This window comes from Trichechus manatus, unplaced genomic scaffold (genome assembly GCF_000243295.1).
Source record: "Trichechus manatus latirostris isolate Lorelei unplaced genomic scaffold, TriManLat1.0 scaffold00021, whole genome shotgun sequence".
Taxonomy (NCBI): Eukaryota; Metazoa; Chordata; class Mammalia; order Sirenia; family Trichechidae; genus Trichechus; species Trichechus manatus.
The window spans coordinates 11,832,937-11,849,976 of record NW_004443957.1 but is presented as its reverse complement, the minus strand read 5'-3'; the positions used below and the strand labels follow the sequence as shown (position 1 = coordinate 11,849,976).

Below are 17,040 nucleotides of genomic sequence, written 5' to 3'. Positions count from 1 at the left end.
TGATCTACCTCTAAAAATCAGCTGGTGAAAACCTTATGGATGAAAATAATTTGATCTGCAACCTATCATGGGGATGAAACAGGACTAGGTAGCATTTCATTCCATTGTGCGTGGGTCTCCATGAGTTAGTGCTAACTCCACAGCAGCAGATAACAACAACAGTACACAGTAAGGTCTTGTGTGCCTCTGGGACATGATCAATTCTTGGTCCACATAGAACCAGGAATAGGAATTCCTTTTTCACACTGTGCTTTCTGTCTTTTTTCCACCACCACCCGGGTCCTTGTAGGAATTGACCCCCCAAAAGACATCACAATTAGCAATGTGACCAAGGACTCATTGATGGTCTCCTGGAGCCCTCCTGTTGCATCTTTTGATTACTACCGGGTATCATATCGGCCCACACAAGGTAATACAGTTATTTGTTTCCTCAAAGATGAATGGGATTTGGGTAAAAATTATTATGGGAGAATTAGCATATCCCAGAGGATATCAACAAACTGCCCACATTTTTCCTTCTGTCTGTGGTTTCCTCCATCAGAAGAAGTATATGTTGATGAGGGGCAGCCAAGAAAACCCTGCACTCACCAACTGCTCTCACATAAGGCTGATATATTCGCCTAGAAATCAGACCCTTTACCAGCAGGGGTAACTGTTCACTGTTATCTATGTGGTACAATGAGAATGCAAAAGTCCTAAAAGAATTTGCCAAGACCCAAGATCATGAATGTTCCTGAGAATGTAAAGTCCAAGACTAGTACCCTGGGGGATGCCTAAAGACCCAGCAAAGCCAGATGGAGCCTTGGAGGGAACCCAAGTGACATGGTCCTATTTCTACCACTCCAGTCAAGTCATGAGTCAGAGGAACTTGGCCCTGACCTCACCTGCATCCTGCCAATTCTGGCTGGTGCTGTGGCATTGTTAAAGAAGTGGAGTGCACGCTCACTTCCAGTGAGAGGGCAGGACAGTTTTTGAGGCTATCCTGCTCTGAATTGCATGGAACTTTCTCTGCAGCCATGCCTTCTATACTGCCTTAAGGTAATTGCCTTAGGGAAGACCAGCTTGTTAAAAACCACCTAATAAATGGTTCTTTTCTCCGAGGAGTCTGTAAAATGAGGAGGTGGAACCAGTATGTAAGGTCTCTTCAAGTTCCAGCATTCTCTGTTCATGGATCATTTCTCTTCCATCCCCACTTAGTGCTGAGACCCTTACCTATCTGTGCTTTATGACAAAGTACTGCCATGAGCTCCTATGTAGACTGTACCATGAGCCACATTGATGAAAGATCTGCTGAACTCTAACCGTGGATTCTGCTCTTCCTTAGTGGGACGGCTGGACAGCTCTGTAGTGCCCAACACTGTGACAGAATTCACCATCACCAGACTGTACCCAGCTACTGAATACGAAATCAGCCTCAACAGCGTGCGGGGCAGGGAGGAGAGTGAGCGCATCTGCACTCTCGTGCACACAGGTAGGCACAGGCCCCATCAGTATGTCAGGCTTGAGCCATGGCTGAGAACCTGCAACGAACAGAAGAGGCAAATGGTGAAGTTGGCTGATAGAGGACCCTGGTCCTGGGGTCTGAGGGTCCATTGCTGGGTGCTCCCCTGACTCACTATCTCATGCAAAGCAATTCATAATTTTTCTCCCCACTCACATTCCTACCTAAAGCCAGAAGTTTAGAGAGTCACCGTCTAGGAGTCTCACTCGTTTAGGTTAGGAACTGCGCTTTTGGAAAGTGACTTTTCAAAGACACATGAGGGAAGGGAACTCCAGCATGGACATCTGAATCATGCCAGATGAATCCATCTAATTTTTTAAAAGAGCTCAGACAAGGAAAGAGTTGTTATTCTAATAATAACCCTTGGAGTCAGGGAGTGCTTTAACATATGTGGCCAAAATCCCCCAGGTAGAAGCTGCATTTGCTTTTGTTCTGTGCTCAGGAGAGGAAGAAGGCGGTGTTCTTCCTCTGGAAAACAAGGCCCTTGGAAGGGCCCAAGAACAGGGCTTCTTCAGCAGCTCCACTGCCACTCCTTCTCCTTCCCCTCAGCCACTCAACCATGCAAAGCTAGCAAAGACTTGATGTAGAAATAACCAGAGGGGACAGCCAACCCCTAGACCTAGTTAAGTTACCATTTCCATAGTACATGGGAAACATTCAACATGCCTCATTAGGAGAACACCTGGATTTCCTGAGGTTGCTTAATTTCCTCAGAGAATGGTATTCCCTGAAGGAGGGAAAGGTGCCTTGGAATTCCTCACTGCTTTTGTAGATGCTTTCACAAGCCCAGAGACAGGATCTCTAAGGCAATAGTTGAAGAAATATTCCTTCAGAAGTAAAAAAAAAAAAAAAATCTTTTAAAGACTCTACAGGATATCCTAAACTTCCCCAGTCTCCTTCCAGGCCTATGACTGCAGATAACCCAGCCATATTTTTGGTTTGTTTGTTTGTTTTTAAATGGAATCTTACCCTACCCATTAAATTATCCGTGGTCATTAAAGTATCAACAAATACTGACCAGAAGTGATGACCAGCGACCCAAAAGAAGCTCCCTCTCACCTTCCTAAGGGGTCCCTGGGTGGCACAAACAGTTAAACACCCAACAACTAGCCGAAAGATTGGTGGTTCAAACCCACCTAGAGGCTCCTCAGAAGACAGGCCCAGCAATCTTCTTCCGAAAGGTCACAGCCTTGAAAACCCTATGGAGCAATTCTACTCTGCACACACGGGGTCACCACAAGTCGAAATCAACTCAAGGGCAATTCACCAAAACAACAGTCCACCTTCCTGGGAGTTCTAGAAATCCATGATAAAGAAATTAGGCTTTTTATTCATCGAACCAAAAAAATTTTTTAAAAAACCCGTTTTTGTCCAGTCAATTCTGACACATAATGATCTGAGTTGCTGCTCTTTTTCACCTTGGGGGTAAGAGGGTCTTGAAATCTATTTTACTTGACATTAAGGACAGTAAAATAGATTTCAAGAACCTCTTACCCCCAAGGTAAAAAAGAGCAGGAACTCAGGTCAGAAACTCATTTCTTGGATTCTTGGTCACAAGCAGCAAGTAGTTCTAAAGTAGATAGTCTGTGGTGCACCAACCCGAACTGCCCTTATTCAAGCATAGGCAGAGCTATTGTGGTAACTTCCAAAATCCTATTATTCATTGAAATGTCTTCTTTTGTTGTTGTTGTTTTTACCTGAGGTCTATGATTTTAGAATTTTTGGAAATGAGTACTCTTTCACGGTATCGTATTTAGTGTCAGAGAGATCAAGACGTTCATAGTCCACAAGGACTTCATCTGAAGAATTCTGAAGGCACAGATTATGGATACAATTCAAATCCAAAAATTGTAAAAATATTTTCTGGTTGTTGCTTTGAGATGAGAAACATACGCAAGGGGGAGAAAACCTTCCATTAGAGAGCAGACTCAAACCAACAATAGATCTTGGTCCCAAAAAGTAAATTACATGAGGCTTAGGTTGAGTTGATGCCTAAACTACTTGTCACGGTTTGAATTATGTCCCCCCCAAAAATGTGTGTATCGTTTGGTTGGGCCATGATTCCTGGTATTGTGTGATTTTCCTGTGTGTTGTAAAACCTGCCTCTATGATGTTAATGAGGATGGGAGGCAGTTGTGTTAGTAAGGCAAGACCTGATCTACAAGACTGGATTGTGTCCTGAGGCAATCTTTTGAGATATAAAAGACAGAAGTGAGCAGTGAGACAGGGGGACCTCATACCATCAAGAAAGCGGTACTGGGAGCAGAGCACGTCCTTTGGACAGGGGTCCCTGTGCCAAGAAGCTCCTAGTCCGGGGGAACACTGATGAGAAGGCGGACGGAGAGAGAAAGACTTCACCTGGAGCTGACACCCTGAATTTGGACTTTTAGCCTACTTTGACTGTGAGGAAATAAACTTCGCTTCATTAAAACCATCCATTTGTGGTATTTCTGTTGTAGCAGCACTAGATGACTAAGACACTACTGTAATAACATCCATTTCTAAAATAAATCCCAACTTCATGGAAGACAGGCATAGTAATAAAGCAAAGGCTTAGGGCATGAGCAATAGAGAATAAAGTAAACTCTGCATTAACAGAAAGTGCTCTGACCTCCCTAAACCTGCAAGAATCCCCTTGACTATCTATGCCACAAAAAGGATGCCTAGGACTCAGTACTGAATGAGCCTTGTGAGTAGTGAAGCAAGCAAGAATTCAATAATCAGATGTGACATTAGGGGCAACCTGGGTCTTATGCATTCATTCTACAAATATTTATGGAGTACCTTCTAAGTTCTAGGTGCTGGGGCTACCCCTGTCCTCATGGAGCTCCCACCACACTTCCTGAAGTTCCTCAGTGGAGAGCTTTCCGCAAGGCACACCCCCTACATTTAGGAAAGTGCAAATATCTAGGTGTCTTAGTCATCTAGTGCTGCTCTAACAGAAATACCACAAGTGGATGGCTTCAACAAAGAGAAATTTATTCTCTCACAGTCTAGTAGGCTACAAGTCCAAATTCTGGGCATTAGCTCCAGGAAAAGGCTTTCTCTCTCTCTTGACTCTGGAGGAAGGTCCTTATGCTGCATCAATCTTCCCTTGGTCTGGGAGCATCTCAGTGCAGGAACCTCAGGTCCAAAGGACACGCTCTGCTCCCAGCACTTCTTTCTTGGTGGTATGAGGTTCCCATGTGTCTTTTGTATATCAAAAGAGATTGGCTTAAGACACTATCCAGTCTTGTAGACCTCATCAGTATAACCTCATCATAGTGATAGAGTTTACAACACGTAAGGAAATCACATATAACTTCATCATAGTGATAAAGTTTACAACACATAAGGAAATCACATCAGATTTACAAAATTGTACACAATTGTACAATGCTAGGAATCATGACCCAGTCAAGTTGACAGATATTTTTGGGGGATGCAGTTCAATCCATGACGCTTGGCAAATGTGGTTATCTCATTAAATAGAAAAATATAACCACTTCTAAGTGTTCTTAATTGCTCCATCTAGATTTAAATGTCAGAAAAACAAGGGCAATAACTTATACCACTTTGGAATCCTCTGCAGCACCTGACATAATGCTCTGCACATAAGAAGTTAATGAATAAATGGAAAGGAAGAGCTGGGGACAATGAGACAACTAGGTATCTGGGAGGAAGAAGGATGGTAGAGGAGGAAGGAGCTGATGGAACTAGAAGGGGAGACAGGGAAGAGGTCTCCACTCACTCCACCACTTTGTGCAGCCCAGAAGCAGAAGTGCACAATGGGTGAAACTTCCTGGGATAAGAGTCTGCTGTACTTTCAGCCGGTAGCTCCTCTTCCCTTTAACGCATACTCTCCTATTCTGTTTCAGCCATGGACAATCCTGTAGATCTGATTGCTACCAATATCACTCCAACAGAAGCCCTGCTGCAGTGGAAGGCGCCCGTGGGTGAAGTGGAGAACTACGTTATTGTTCTCACACACTTTGCAGGTGGGCATCTGCAGGCCTGCACACCAGGCAGGTGGGAATGGTGGGGGTGGGGCCTGCAGACCAGTATGAAGGTGAAGAAACAAGGCATTTTGTCAATCTACGGGACAAGTTAGAAGTTTTCCCGCTTTGGTTACACTATAAATTCCTCAAGATGTCTCCAAACTCTGTGAAATGTATCAGCTATGAGAATTGAGAAAGCTGAGTCTGAAAGGTGCGAGAAGGGCATGTAACCAAAGACAAATGCAAAAGCAGAGGAATAGCACTAGGAGGAACAAACTCAGAATGAGCTGAGACTTGCCCCAAAATGCTAAGGATAAGAAAGCAGACTTTTCCAGATATTTATAGAGTAAGAAAAACACTGAAGTTATAGGACCACACTTGGAGCAGATAATGCATGATAACAGGTAACAGGGGATTTGGAACTACTAAACTCTCCTCTTATTTGGTCTTCTGTACCCATATCCAGCTCAAACAGTTGACCCAACATGCAGTTTCGAGTTTCAGTGTCTTCTTCACCATGTTTGTTCACCTTATGCTATTTAAAGTTGACTAGAGAAGCCCAAAACAAAATAGTGTTGGGTACCCCAAGTCTATTATTATTTTTTATAGAATAATACAAAAATTATAGAAAATTATTTCCCTACCTAAATTATACATGTGGTCAGAGAATTCTGTGGATTATATTCAGGAATTCAGAGAACAGGGATGCCAAAAAACAGAAGGCAGGCAGATGTCTTGATTTCCAAACATGGCAGAGAAAGCCAATTCTGTAAGCTACAAAGAAGTCAACTCACTGTCCAAGCTTGGGAGAGTAAAAGCTAAAACAGACTGTTCAGCAAATTGGAAAAGGAACTAGTGATTACTACATACCAGCACAGGTTAACTAAGAATAATTTTACCAAACCCACTTTATATTTATCTTTTTTATCAGCAAATTGGGTAGTACCTTCATATTTCAGCAAGGCATTAGAAAAACTCACTTTATCACTTCATCCTTTCTTAAGATAGAAAATTGCGTGATGGGCCATATTTGGAGTTAGCTGAAATTGTAGCTGATTGAATGAACCTCCTCAAGGAATGAATATCATTGCTATGAATATATCCTATCCCCTCTGTGTGTGTGCACATTTCTTCTCCTTCTTGCATATCATGATTGTTTTAGTTATCTAGTGCTGCTATAACAGAAATACCACAACTGGATGGCTTTAACAAACAGAAATTTATTTTCTCACAGTTTAGGAGTCTAAAAGTCCAAATTCAGAGTGCCGCCTCTAGGGGAAGGCTTTCTCTCTCTGGCTCTGGAGGGAGGTCCTTGTCTCTTCAGCTTCTGCTTCCTGATTCCTTGGAGATCTCCATGTGTCTGGGCATCTACCTTAACCCATCTCTGCTGTGCTCGCTTGTTTAATCTCTTTTATATCTCAAAAGAGATTGACTCAAGATGCATCCTACACTAATCCTGCCTCATTAACATAACAAAGCCAATCCATTCCCAAATGGGATTATAACCACGGGCATAGAGGTTAGGATTTACAACAAATATTTTTGGGGGGACATAATTCAACCTATAACAATGATCTTATATTTCTTAACTCTCCCATGATTTCTCAAGCCTCCATGCATTTGCACAAGCTGTTTCCTTCTCCAGGAAATTCTCTCCCCACTTGTCTACCTAGAAAGCCCATCCTTCAAGTCTTAGTTTCAACACTATCTCCTCTGTTAAAGCTTCTCGTATTCTCCCAAGACAGTCAGATGTACCTGCTCATAGATACAAAGTGCACAGTCCCATGATAGCAATTAACTTCTACTCATTCAACAAATACTTTTGATGACCTCCCATGTGCCAGATATTCTACAAGGCCATAGGAATTCAGACACAAAACACAGAACTCACTGTATAGAGACAACTCAGAGAAACGAATAGTTACAACTCAATGTGAGGGGTGCCATGATAGAGGCAAGCACGGAACACGATGGACCACATGCAATGGGTCACTATGATTTGAGGCAAGGGGGTTGAGGGGAAGAAAGGAGGTAGGTCTTGGCTAAATTTAAAAAAAGAGAAGAGGAGAAAGAAAGAAAAAGAGCAGCCTGTGTGCATTTGCAGAGGTCTGAGAGAGCATGGGAGCCCCGGTGGTGCAGTGGTTAAAAGCTTAGCTGCTAAACAAAAGGTTAGCAGTTTGAATCCACCAGCTGCTCCTTGGAAACCCTATGGGGCAGTTCTATGCTGTTCTACAGGGTGACTATGAGCTGGAATTGACTCAACAGCAATGGGTTTTTGGAGAGAGCATGAGGATACGGCTAGAGCATTAAATGATGGTGGGATGTTGCAAAGGAAGATTCTAAAAAGATTTGGTCTCTGCCAAAGAGTTAGTTTGGATTTTAACTTACTTGCGTGCCTTTCTTTGCCTTTAGACTATAAGAAACTTGAAACCTTAGGCCCAATCTGCTTTGGAAACGTGTCTGGTAAACTTCTTTTGTTAAATGCTGAATGACTCAGGAGTATTTTAACAGCACAGTAGTGGGATTGGCCCTGATCTAAGGAACAGTTTTACCAACAGCTTGAAAGAATACAGAGAAGACATGCTTACCGAATTTGTATGTAAAACAAAGCTGTGATTGATAGAATCCAAATTCAAAAATATTTTAATAAACTGAAACAGTGGTCCAATATGCAATCAACAAGGCAACATGCAATAGATGTAAAGTTCTGCCCATAGATCCAAAAATATCAGCTGCACAAGGTTGAGAAGGGGATTACAAACAAAATCTTTGGTTAGCAGTAATCTCAGCCTATAATAACAGTATCACATGACTGTTAAAAAACTTAATGGAGTAATACAAATGGCACAAATAAAAGCAGAGGCCGACCCTGTTTGCTTCATTGGTCAGTACATCTCAATTATTATTCTCAACTCTCTTCTGAGTTTTTGCACTTCAAACGAGACACAGATAAACTGTTGCTTGTCCAGAGAAAAGCAGCCAGGATTGTGAGGGGTTTTAGAATTGTGACAATTTCCAATTGGGGAGGAACTGAATTTCCTTAGTCTAGAGAAGAGAGGTCTTGGTTAGGAAGAGTGGTGGGGAGGAAGGGTTCATGTAAACAAAGAATGTAGCTTATTTTTTGCAACTCCAAAGGCCTGAATACAAGTTATAAAGAAGAAAATTTGGCCTTCATATAAGGAATATTTGCCCAATAAAGATGTAGAAAGGGATGAGAGGGGATCCTTGTATTGAATAAGATGCTAAATTGGATAATCTCTAAGAGATTTTTCCAAAATTCTCGAATACTCGGGTCTTGTGAAATGCCTTTGGATTTTGTGGGTCTTTCCTAAACTCAATCCTTACTCATATTCATCTGATTTTAGTTGCTGGAGAGACCATCCTGGTTGATGGAGTCAATGAGGAATTTCAGCTTGTTGACCTACTTCCTTGTACCCACTACACTGTCACCATGTATGCCACCAGTGGGCCTCTCACCAGTGGCACCATCAGCACGAACTTCTCCACCCGTGAGTACCTGGTCATCTGCGTACTTAGTATCTCTGAAGGCTTTTGTGGACCCTGAGAATGATTGGTTTCCTCATAGTGGACTGGATTATAGTCTATAAGTTTTTGGCAGTGCAGCTATGAGCTATTCTTATTTTTGCTGATTCCAGCCCAACTCCTAGTGAAAGTGAGAGGCAGCTCTCAGCCAGCAGACACGAATCTTTCTTTGCTCCCACCCTGGGTCTGGGTGACAGCAGTAGAGCTCGGCCAAGAGAGACCAGGGCTGGGAATGCGCCTAGCCAGAAAAGTTCAATGGATATTATTTTAGCTTCCTAGTGCTGCTATAACAGAAATACCACGAGTGGGTGGCTTTAAAGAACAGGCATTTATTTTCTCATAGTTCAGGAGGCTAGAAGTCTGAATTCAGGGCACTGGCTCTAGGGGAAGACTCTCTGTTTGCTCTGGGAGAAAATCCTTGTCTCTTTCAGTATCTGTAGCCTCAGCCTTCCTCAGTTCCTTGGAGATCTTCACATGGCATCTATCTTCCCCCTGTTTGTACTTGCTTCTGTGTGTAATCTGCTCTTTTGTAACTCAGAAGTGATTAGGTTAGGACACACCCTGCACTGATATGGCCTCATTAACATAACAAAGAAAGCCCTATTCCCTAATGAGATTACATCCACAGGTATAAGGGTAGGAATTCCAATATATATTTTGGAGGGACACAATTTAATCCATAACAGATATTAAAGGGGCTAGATATCAGGGCAAGAGCTGCTGGGTGGGGTCATGACCAGGAGAGCAGTAGACAAAAGTAGAGGTGTGGAAATGTGGTAAATTCAAGAGTGGACTCACAGACATGCAAGTTTAACAAGATCATGGTCCCAGGCATAGCAGGTTAGATTAGAAGTCACAACCCATGCCCAGAGGCCGGGGTGAGGGAAGGGGGGACTGGCTGCAAGGGTGATCATGACATTGAATGATTATCTTCTGACCCAGGAGCACTCTTGATGCTCCTGTCCTAGCCAGCACTGAGGTCAGCCTGTGAGCAGCTCTGAGACACAGAGGTGGGCACATAGATCCATGTGCCTGGAATCAAGCAGAGAGGAGCTGAGAGGCAGGCACATCCCAGAATGTTCTCCTCTTTGCAGTCCTCGACCCTCCTGTAAACCTGACGGCCAGTGAAGTCACCAGACAGAGTGCCCTCATCTCCTGGCAGCCTCCCAGGGCAGAGATTGAGAACTACGTCTTGACCTACAAGTCCACCGATGGAAGCCGGAAGGTGAGATTTTGTTGAAAAGGGGGAAGACCACTTCTATCAAGCAAGGCCACTCAAACGACCAGTGGAAATGGGGGGCGGGGTGGGGGAGGATAGAAGGAAGCAATCCACAGAAGAACTAGGTTCCCCATCAAGGATGTAGAGCATGCGGTGGAGGAAAGAGCCATGAGATCTGGGTTCTGATCCTGGCTCCACTATCCACTCTCTACACAAGTTGAGGTGAAGCAGTAAAACTCTCCAAGCCTCAGTTTCTCCCCCTAGATAATAGAGGCATCTACTCCTGCAGCTTCACTAAGTTTTGGTGGTTCTTCCAAAATAATGATGCAAAGCTTCAGAGTCTATACAAGTATATGGTATTGGTACTATTTTTCACCACAGGGTCAAGCAAACATAGGCTGCATAACCAATTCAACAGCTTTTTATGCCTCTTAATAAGCATTTTAAAGGCTACATCTGTCTGACCTACAGTAAAGAGATGACAGGTATTGTTTTATATCATCGGTCAAAACAGTCCATCTGGAGCCCTGCTTTTGAAACTTTTCTGACTAGTGGAATCCTTTTTTTAAAGTGAAATCATATGCAGAAGCCGTATATACACAATACTAGATTTAAGCAGAGCTACTCTGTTGGATATGGGATTAGGGGAGGCTAGAATCCTGCTTCTGAGCTTCTTCCTTAACTCTCAAGAAAGCCCGGTGTCTTCTGAAAACCAATGGATTTCATAATCGAGGTGCACTTATCCCAATGTTCACTTGTGAGATAGGAGGTGACCTAAGTCTCACATAGGAGCTGTCCTCTCTGCTTATTGGTTTCCTCCTTACTGGGTGATGGAGAAGACAAACATGGCCACTGCAATACTTTCTATCTAATGTCCTAGCTAGCCATGGAATCTGGACTTCCCTTCCCCACTTCCCCATACTGTGGGCTCGTCACTCCCTTCCACCTCCCTTCCACTGGCCCCTTATGCAGGAGCTGATTGTGGATGCAGAGGACACATGGATCCGATTGGAGGGGCTGTTGGAGAACACAGACTACACCGTGCTCCTGCAGGCGGCCCAGGACACCATGCGGAGCAGCATCACCTCGACCACCTTCATCACAGGTGAGGGAGCTGTGGCCACTCTGATGCCTTCTTCTCTCCTGTGTGATGTTTGGCTCTTCGGCACGCTCTGCGGAGACTTGTCCTGGGAGGAGCCTATCAAAGTAACTCAGTTACCTTCCTGCCGAGGAAAAGAGTTATTTCTTCTACTCTTTCCTTCTTCGCTCCCAAGACACTGCAACAGGGGCAGATTATCCAATAGGCAAGGTAAGCACGGTGATTAACTTGCTTACCAGATCATCTGTAGTGAACAGTTTCACATTTTTTTCCCCACATCAAAGATTCTGCTTCTAGGTATGGCTGGTATCTGTCTCTCTCCCAACCCCACAGCACCTTCCTACAGAATCAAAGACTCTTTCCAAATTTACAATCCTTGACAGGGGCAGATTACCCAGTGAGCAAGGTAATTACCTTGTTATTAAGGAATCCACCCCTGCACTGCAAGAAACGTCTCACTACCAAGGCAACCACAGAACAGCAGTGCACTTCCCTGGTCCATCTAAGCCAGCTAAATGCACCAAGTAAAGACATCAGGCTCCTGTTCAGCTATTCTGCAAGTGTTTTTCCAGCAAAGATTGTTCCTCCCTCCTTCCCCACTCTGCTGCCTGGAATCAGAGACTTGTCTGGTAAAATTAGCAATAACCAAACCAAAACCAAACCCGTTGCTGTCGAGTCGATTCTGACTCATAGTGACCCTAGTAATGCCTTAATATTAAATCTATGGTTCTTCCCCATACACAAAGCACTTTTGCATCCCTGTGGTCTCAACTCAGTCTTTTCAACCACTGGTGAGGAAGGTTTCATTATCCCCATTTCACAGATGATGAAACTGAGGTAAGCAGAAATCAAATGGCTAGTAAGTGGCAGGTCAAACCTTGAGGTCATCTGTCTCTAAATCCATATATTCCTGCTGCCTGTCCCCATTGAAGTCAGCAGGAGACACTTGAAAAATGCTCTTAAGAGATAAGAGTGTGCTAATGTCTATAATGGAGTCCCTGGGTGGTGCAAACAGTTAACATGCTTGGCTGCTAACCAAACAGTTGAAGATTTGAGTCCACCCAGAAGTGCTTCAGAAGAAAGGCCTGGCAATCTACTTCTGAAAAATCAGCCACTGAAAACCCTATGGAGCACAGTTCTACTCTGATACGTATGGGTCATCATGAGTTGGAATGGATTTGATGGCAACTGGTTTAATGTCTATAATAACAGCAAATAAACCAATATATAACCTTTCAGTGCTATTTGCCAGGCACTGTTCTAACTGTATTTCATGTATTACCTAATTTAATCCTCACAACAGCCTACGTACTATATACTATTATTTCTACTCATAGATGGGGGAACTGGGCCACAGAGAGGTGAGGTAACTCATCCAAGATCCCATAGCTCTTAAGTAGGAAGGCTAGGATTTGAGCCCAGATGTTCTGACTCTGGGGCCCATGCTGTTAATGCCCCTCTGCCACCTCCCATGGATCCTCTTTGCAGTCTGCAGTGTGGGGCTGCCCAGCCTAGACTTTGAATTATCCCCTCGCCCCACATTCTGGGGCATGGGTGTGCATATGTGTGGGACAAGCGTGAGCATGTTTCTGAGTACACCCTTACCCCTAAAGATGATCTGCCATCTCAGAGTACCAGACTGGGTTCTGTCCACACCCCAAACACCATTCCCTCAGACCCAGAGAGAGGTGATTGAAAGTCCTCCAGCCTCAGCCCAGGTGCCTCCCCCACTGGACTTGTTCTAAATGACAAAGCAGGACACTGGCCCAAATACACCAAAATGCCACCAATGGTCCTTTACATGATGAGATTGTGAATGAGTCCTATTTTCTCCTTCTTTTTCGATACCCCACAAAGTTCCTATAGTGAGCACATTAATCATAAAAATAATTTTTTAATTAAAAAATAAAAATACACCTTGGTCATACAGTCAAGGCATGAACCCAGAGATGCGTCCTTACCGAGTGGAACTTGGAGGACACTTGATCTCTTTGTGGGGCTGAAGTCACTTATGCTCATCCTATATGCCCTTTCAAAGGGTGTCTTAGATCAAAGGTGCTATCCTCATCTTATTTAAGCTTTTCCCTGCACATTCACAGATTGATTAAAGGGTCCTCCATGGTCCCATTTTCCAAACTACCAGCCCAAGACCCATGGATGAGAGCTTTTCACTGAATTAAGACTTTCTTTCCCGTAATAAGGACACCGACAGTAGACACTTGAACAGAGCTCCAGGTTTGCATATTTATTAGGTCTAAGCTAATCATTTCATCCCTAAAATGCGTGGGTTTCAATGCTTGCTCAGTGTAGCATGAGCTTTTAATTCCCGTCCTGGTAATGCCACAGCTACCTGTTGTGAGCCATATGACAATATTCCTGAAGTTTTTGCAGTATCTTACAACTGTGTTTTGCTCCATATCCCTCTGGGCTGAAAGGTAGACCAGCTTCTGTGTCCACCATGACCCTCGCTTAGATGAAACCTCCCCAAGGGGTATGCAAGACTTTTGATCTCAGATTCCAAATCTGCCTGGGGGCTCAGCAGGATCAAGTAATCAGAGGGTTAACAGCCCACATGGAAATCTGGAGAGGAGGCCAGGCTAGTGTCTTTGTTTTGTGAACAATGCAGGAGACCACTAGGGTGTATTTTAGGTTTCTTTTGAGGAGATTCCAATTGACACTGTGTTCCTGGGGCACTGACCAATGCCAACTCAGAAAGGAAAAAATGAAAGAGCCCAACTGAATTGCCTGTACAATCAATGTAGTTACTGACCGAGCTGCTCCATGTAGAGTCTGGAGTACCAGAGGAGGACCAGCCTCTGGTACATGGAAAAGACATGTCCAGATTTGGAAGCTTTTGTGGGATTTTGATGGAAAGCTCACATTCAAATTTAAGTCACTGCTGCACACCAAATCCTGCAGGCTTTGTCTTGGAGATTCATCAGAACCCACTGGAAAAAAAAAAAAAATCACTTCAGGTTGCAGAAGGAAAAGTTCAAGGACAGAAATAACATATGTGAAAGCGCTTTGCACAAAGCCTGGCACATAGCCAACATGATCTAATGTTGGTTGAATCAAATAGTTAAATCCCAGCTGCAGAGCAGTCATAGTGTGCTCATAGTGTAAACCAAAGCCCCAGGAGGAGAGGACTCTCAATACCCCTCGCAAGGATGGGGTACATCCAGAAGTACTACTGCAGAGTATAATGCCCAAAATCCCTCTAATTTCAGACTCTGCCACTCCAAAAGCAAATGTCCCTGAATAAATTATATGAAGCCTATACAGTTATTTTCATTTTAATATTAATGAGTCCTCATTGCTTGTGCCATCCCCCCAGATTCTGTTAAGGGTAGAGGAGGAAGAGAATATAAGAGTACCAGCTTCCTAAGGGTGGCAATGGGGATGTTACCAAGAAGGGAAAGATGTAAAATTGAAGAAGAGCAGAGTATCTTCACTTACAAGATTGGAGTAATGTCAGCATGGCCCCCTCAGGTACGCACTACTCCTGCTGAGCAAAAGTCCAAGGAATACTCGAAGCCTCGTATGGGATGACAAACCAGGGCTGATAGGTTGAGAGGTTAATTTCATTCTAGCAACCAGCATCCTTTCATTGACAGTACCTGGCCTTTCTATGCAGCAGCATCCTGTTCTTAGGGCTGGCTGATCTCAGCTGATCATCCTGAGTGTTTTCTATCATCTTCTCTTATGGTGTCCCTAGATGGCACAAACGGTTACTGTACTCTGCTATTAACCAAAAGGTTGGTGGTTCAAATCCACTCAGATGCACCTCATGAGAAAAGCCGGGTGATCTACTTTGAAAAAATCAGCCACTGAAAACCCTATAGAGCACAGTTCTACTCTGACACATGTAGGGTCGCCATAAGTCAGAATCAACTTGAAGGCAACTGGTTTGGTTGCTTTTTTTTTTTTTTTTAATTGTGCTTTAGGTGAAAGTTTAAAGAGCAAATTCTTTTCTTATTCTACAATTTATGCACACATTGTTTAATGACATTGGTTGCAATCCCTGCAATGCATCAACACTCTCCCCTTCCCCACCCCAGTTTCCCCATTTCCATCTGTCCATTTCTCCTGTCCCTTCATGCCGTCTCATCGTTGCTTTTGGGCAGGTGTTGCCCATTTGGTCTCGTATACGTGATTGAACTAAGAAGCATGTTGCTCACATGTGTTATTGTTTGTTTTATAGACCTGTCTAGTTTTTGGCTGAAGGGTGAACCTCAGGAGTAGCTTCAGTTCTGAGTTAGAAGGGTGTCCAGGGGCCATAGTCTCAGGGGTTCCTACAGTCTCTGTCTGACCAGTAAGTCTGGTATTTGTGTGTGTGTGTGTGTGTGTGTGCGTGTGTGTGTGAGTTTGAATTTTGTTCTATATTTTTCTCCCACTCTGGCCAAGGCCCTCTATTGTGATACCTGTGGTTGCTTTTTCTTTTTTTTTTTTTCCTTCTCTCTCTTATGGAACAAAAATTCTTAAAGTTGGGCTCCAAAGAAGTTTCCACCCATTGATAAACCCTCACCTTGTCCTGAGCGGACCAAGGTAAGAGACTCATTTCAAGCAAATACCTAGTTAGTGGTCTGGAAAAGAGTTGAGACATTCTTAAAAAAAACAAAAGAAAGAGAAGAAAAGAAAAGAACCTGCCCCAATAAAACATCAAAAACCTCCTTTGACCAAGATGTCTTTCCTTGTTGTGTTCCTGCCACATAACATAAGCCCATTTCATAATTTCCATCATGTTAATAGCTTCCTGTCCTCTTGTCTCTGGTGTTTGCATAAGACTCTGGGGGAATTTAATACAAGTAGTATGGAAGAGAAAAAAAAATGAATACATTATTTATAATTTACTGTCGCCTGAAATTTCATCCAAGGTCTACTTGTCTTTTAGAGACATGAATATAAATGAGGAAACAAATATTCCCTGCAGAGCAACAGGGACTTGCTGAAATGATCATCTGAGAGGCACGTTTCATTGTCTCTTTTAGTACTATAAGAAGCAAACAAGGCTCTAGCTAAAGCTTGGCCTCAGAGACTGTGAAGAGTATAAAATAGGTTGTCTTGACCTTGAGGTTAAGCGAAGACAGTCAGTTGCAGAGGTACCCAGAGATGGGTGATGCAGTTTTCTTTTTACTGCCTTTGCTCTGACTGTCCCGCATCTGGGCTTAGCTGGCCTGTATAATCAATGTAAACTCTGGGGTCTACTCCAGCAAAAGCTTCCATTTGTGAGGCTGTGAAAATTAATGACGATTGGCAAACCCTGTGTTCTGGAACAAAAGGTGTTAGATCATGCATATCTACATAGTTGTAAGATATGTGGCTTACCATTGGAAAGGAAAGCCTAATTATCACTGTCCACTGCTGTCTACCCTTATATATCACACCTGAAGTGAGGTGTTGAAGAGGCTCTTCCCTGCTCCACTAGGGAGAGACAGCTTGAGTTCTTACTTCATTGATACAAGCAAACTCCTAGAAAGGAGAGGTCCACTTTCTCCTCTCTTTGGGAGTTGGCTTGGGGAAAGGGGTACGCCACTAAGCATCCTATTTGAAGAAGCCATTCCCATGCATGTCCAAAATGGATAGATGGACAGGTGTCAGTTCAGAAGTTTGAGTTAATCATACTGCCCAGTTTATCACATATCAACAACCTTAGCCTCCAATGAGGTCTCTTTCTGTATTTATTAATGTAGTTATTCCCTTT

General features: G+C 43.5%; 1 protein-coding gene across 2 annotated transcripts in view; it reads left to right on the top strand.

Annotated features, from left to right (window-relative positions):
* Positions 1-17,040, top strand: part of TNR (tenascin R) — a 497,374-nt gene that overhangs the window by 458,144 nt on the left and 22,190 nt on the right. For both annotated transcript variants that reach the window (XM_023728058.1, XM_004372844.1), the window contains exons 13-18: positions 290-409; positions 1,325-1,471; positions 5,359-5,478; positions 8,844-8,987; positions 10,116-10,246; positions 11,213-11,345. In XM_023728058.1, the coding sequence (XP_023583826.1) occupies positions 290-409; positions 1,325-1,471; positions 5,359-5,478; positions 8,844-8,987; positions 10,116-10,246; positions 11,213-11,345 (795 nt within the window). The remainder of the gene's footprint in view (positions 1-289; positions 410-1,324; positions 1,472-5,358; positions 5,479-8,843; positions 8,988-10,115; positions 10,247-11,212; positions 11,346-17,040) is intronic.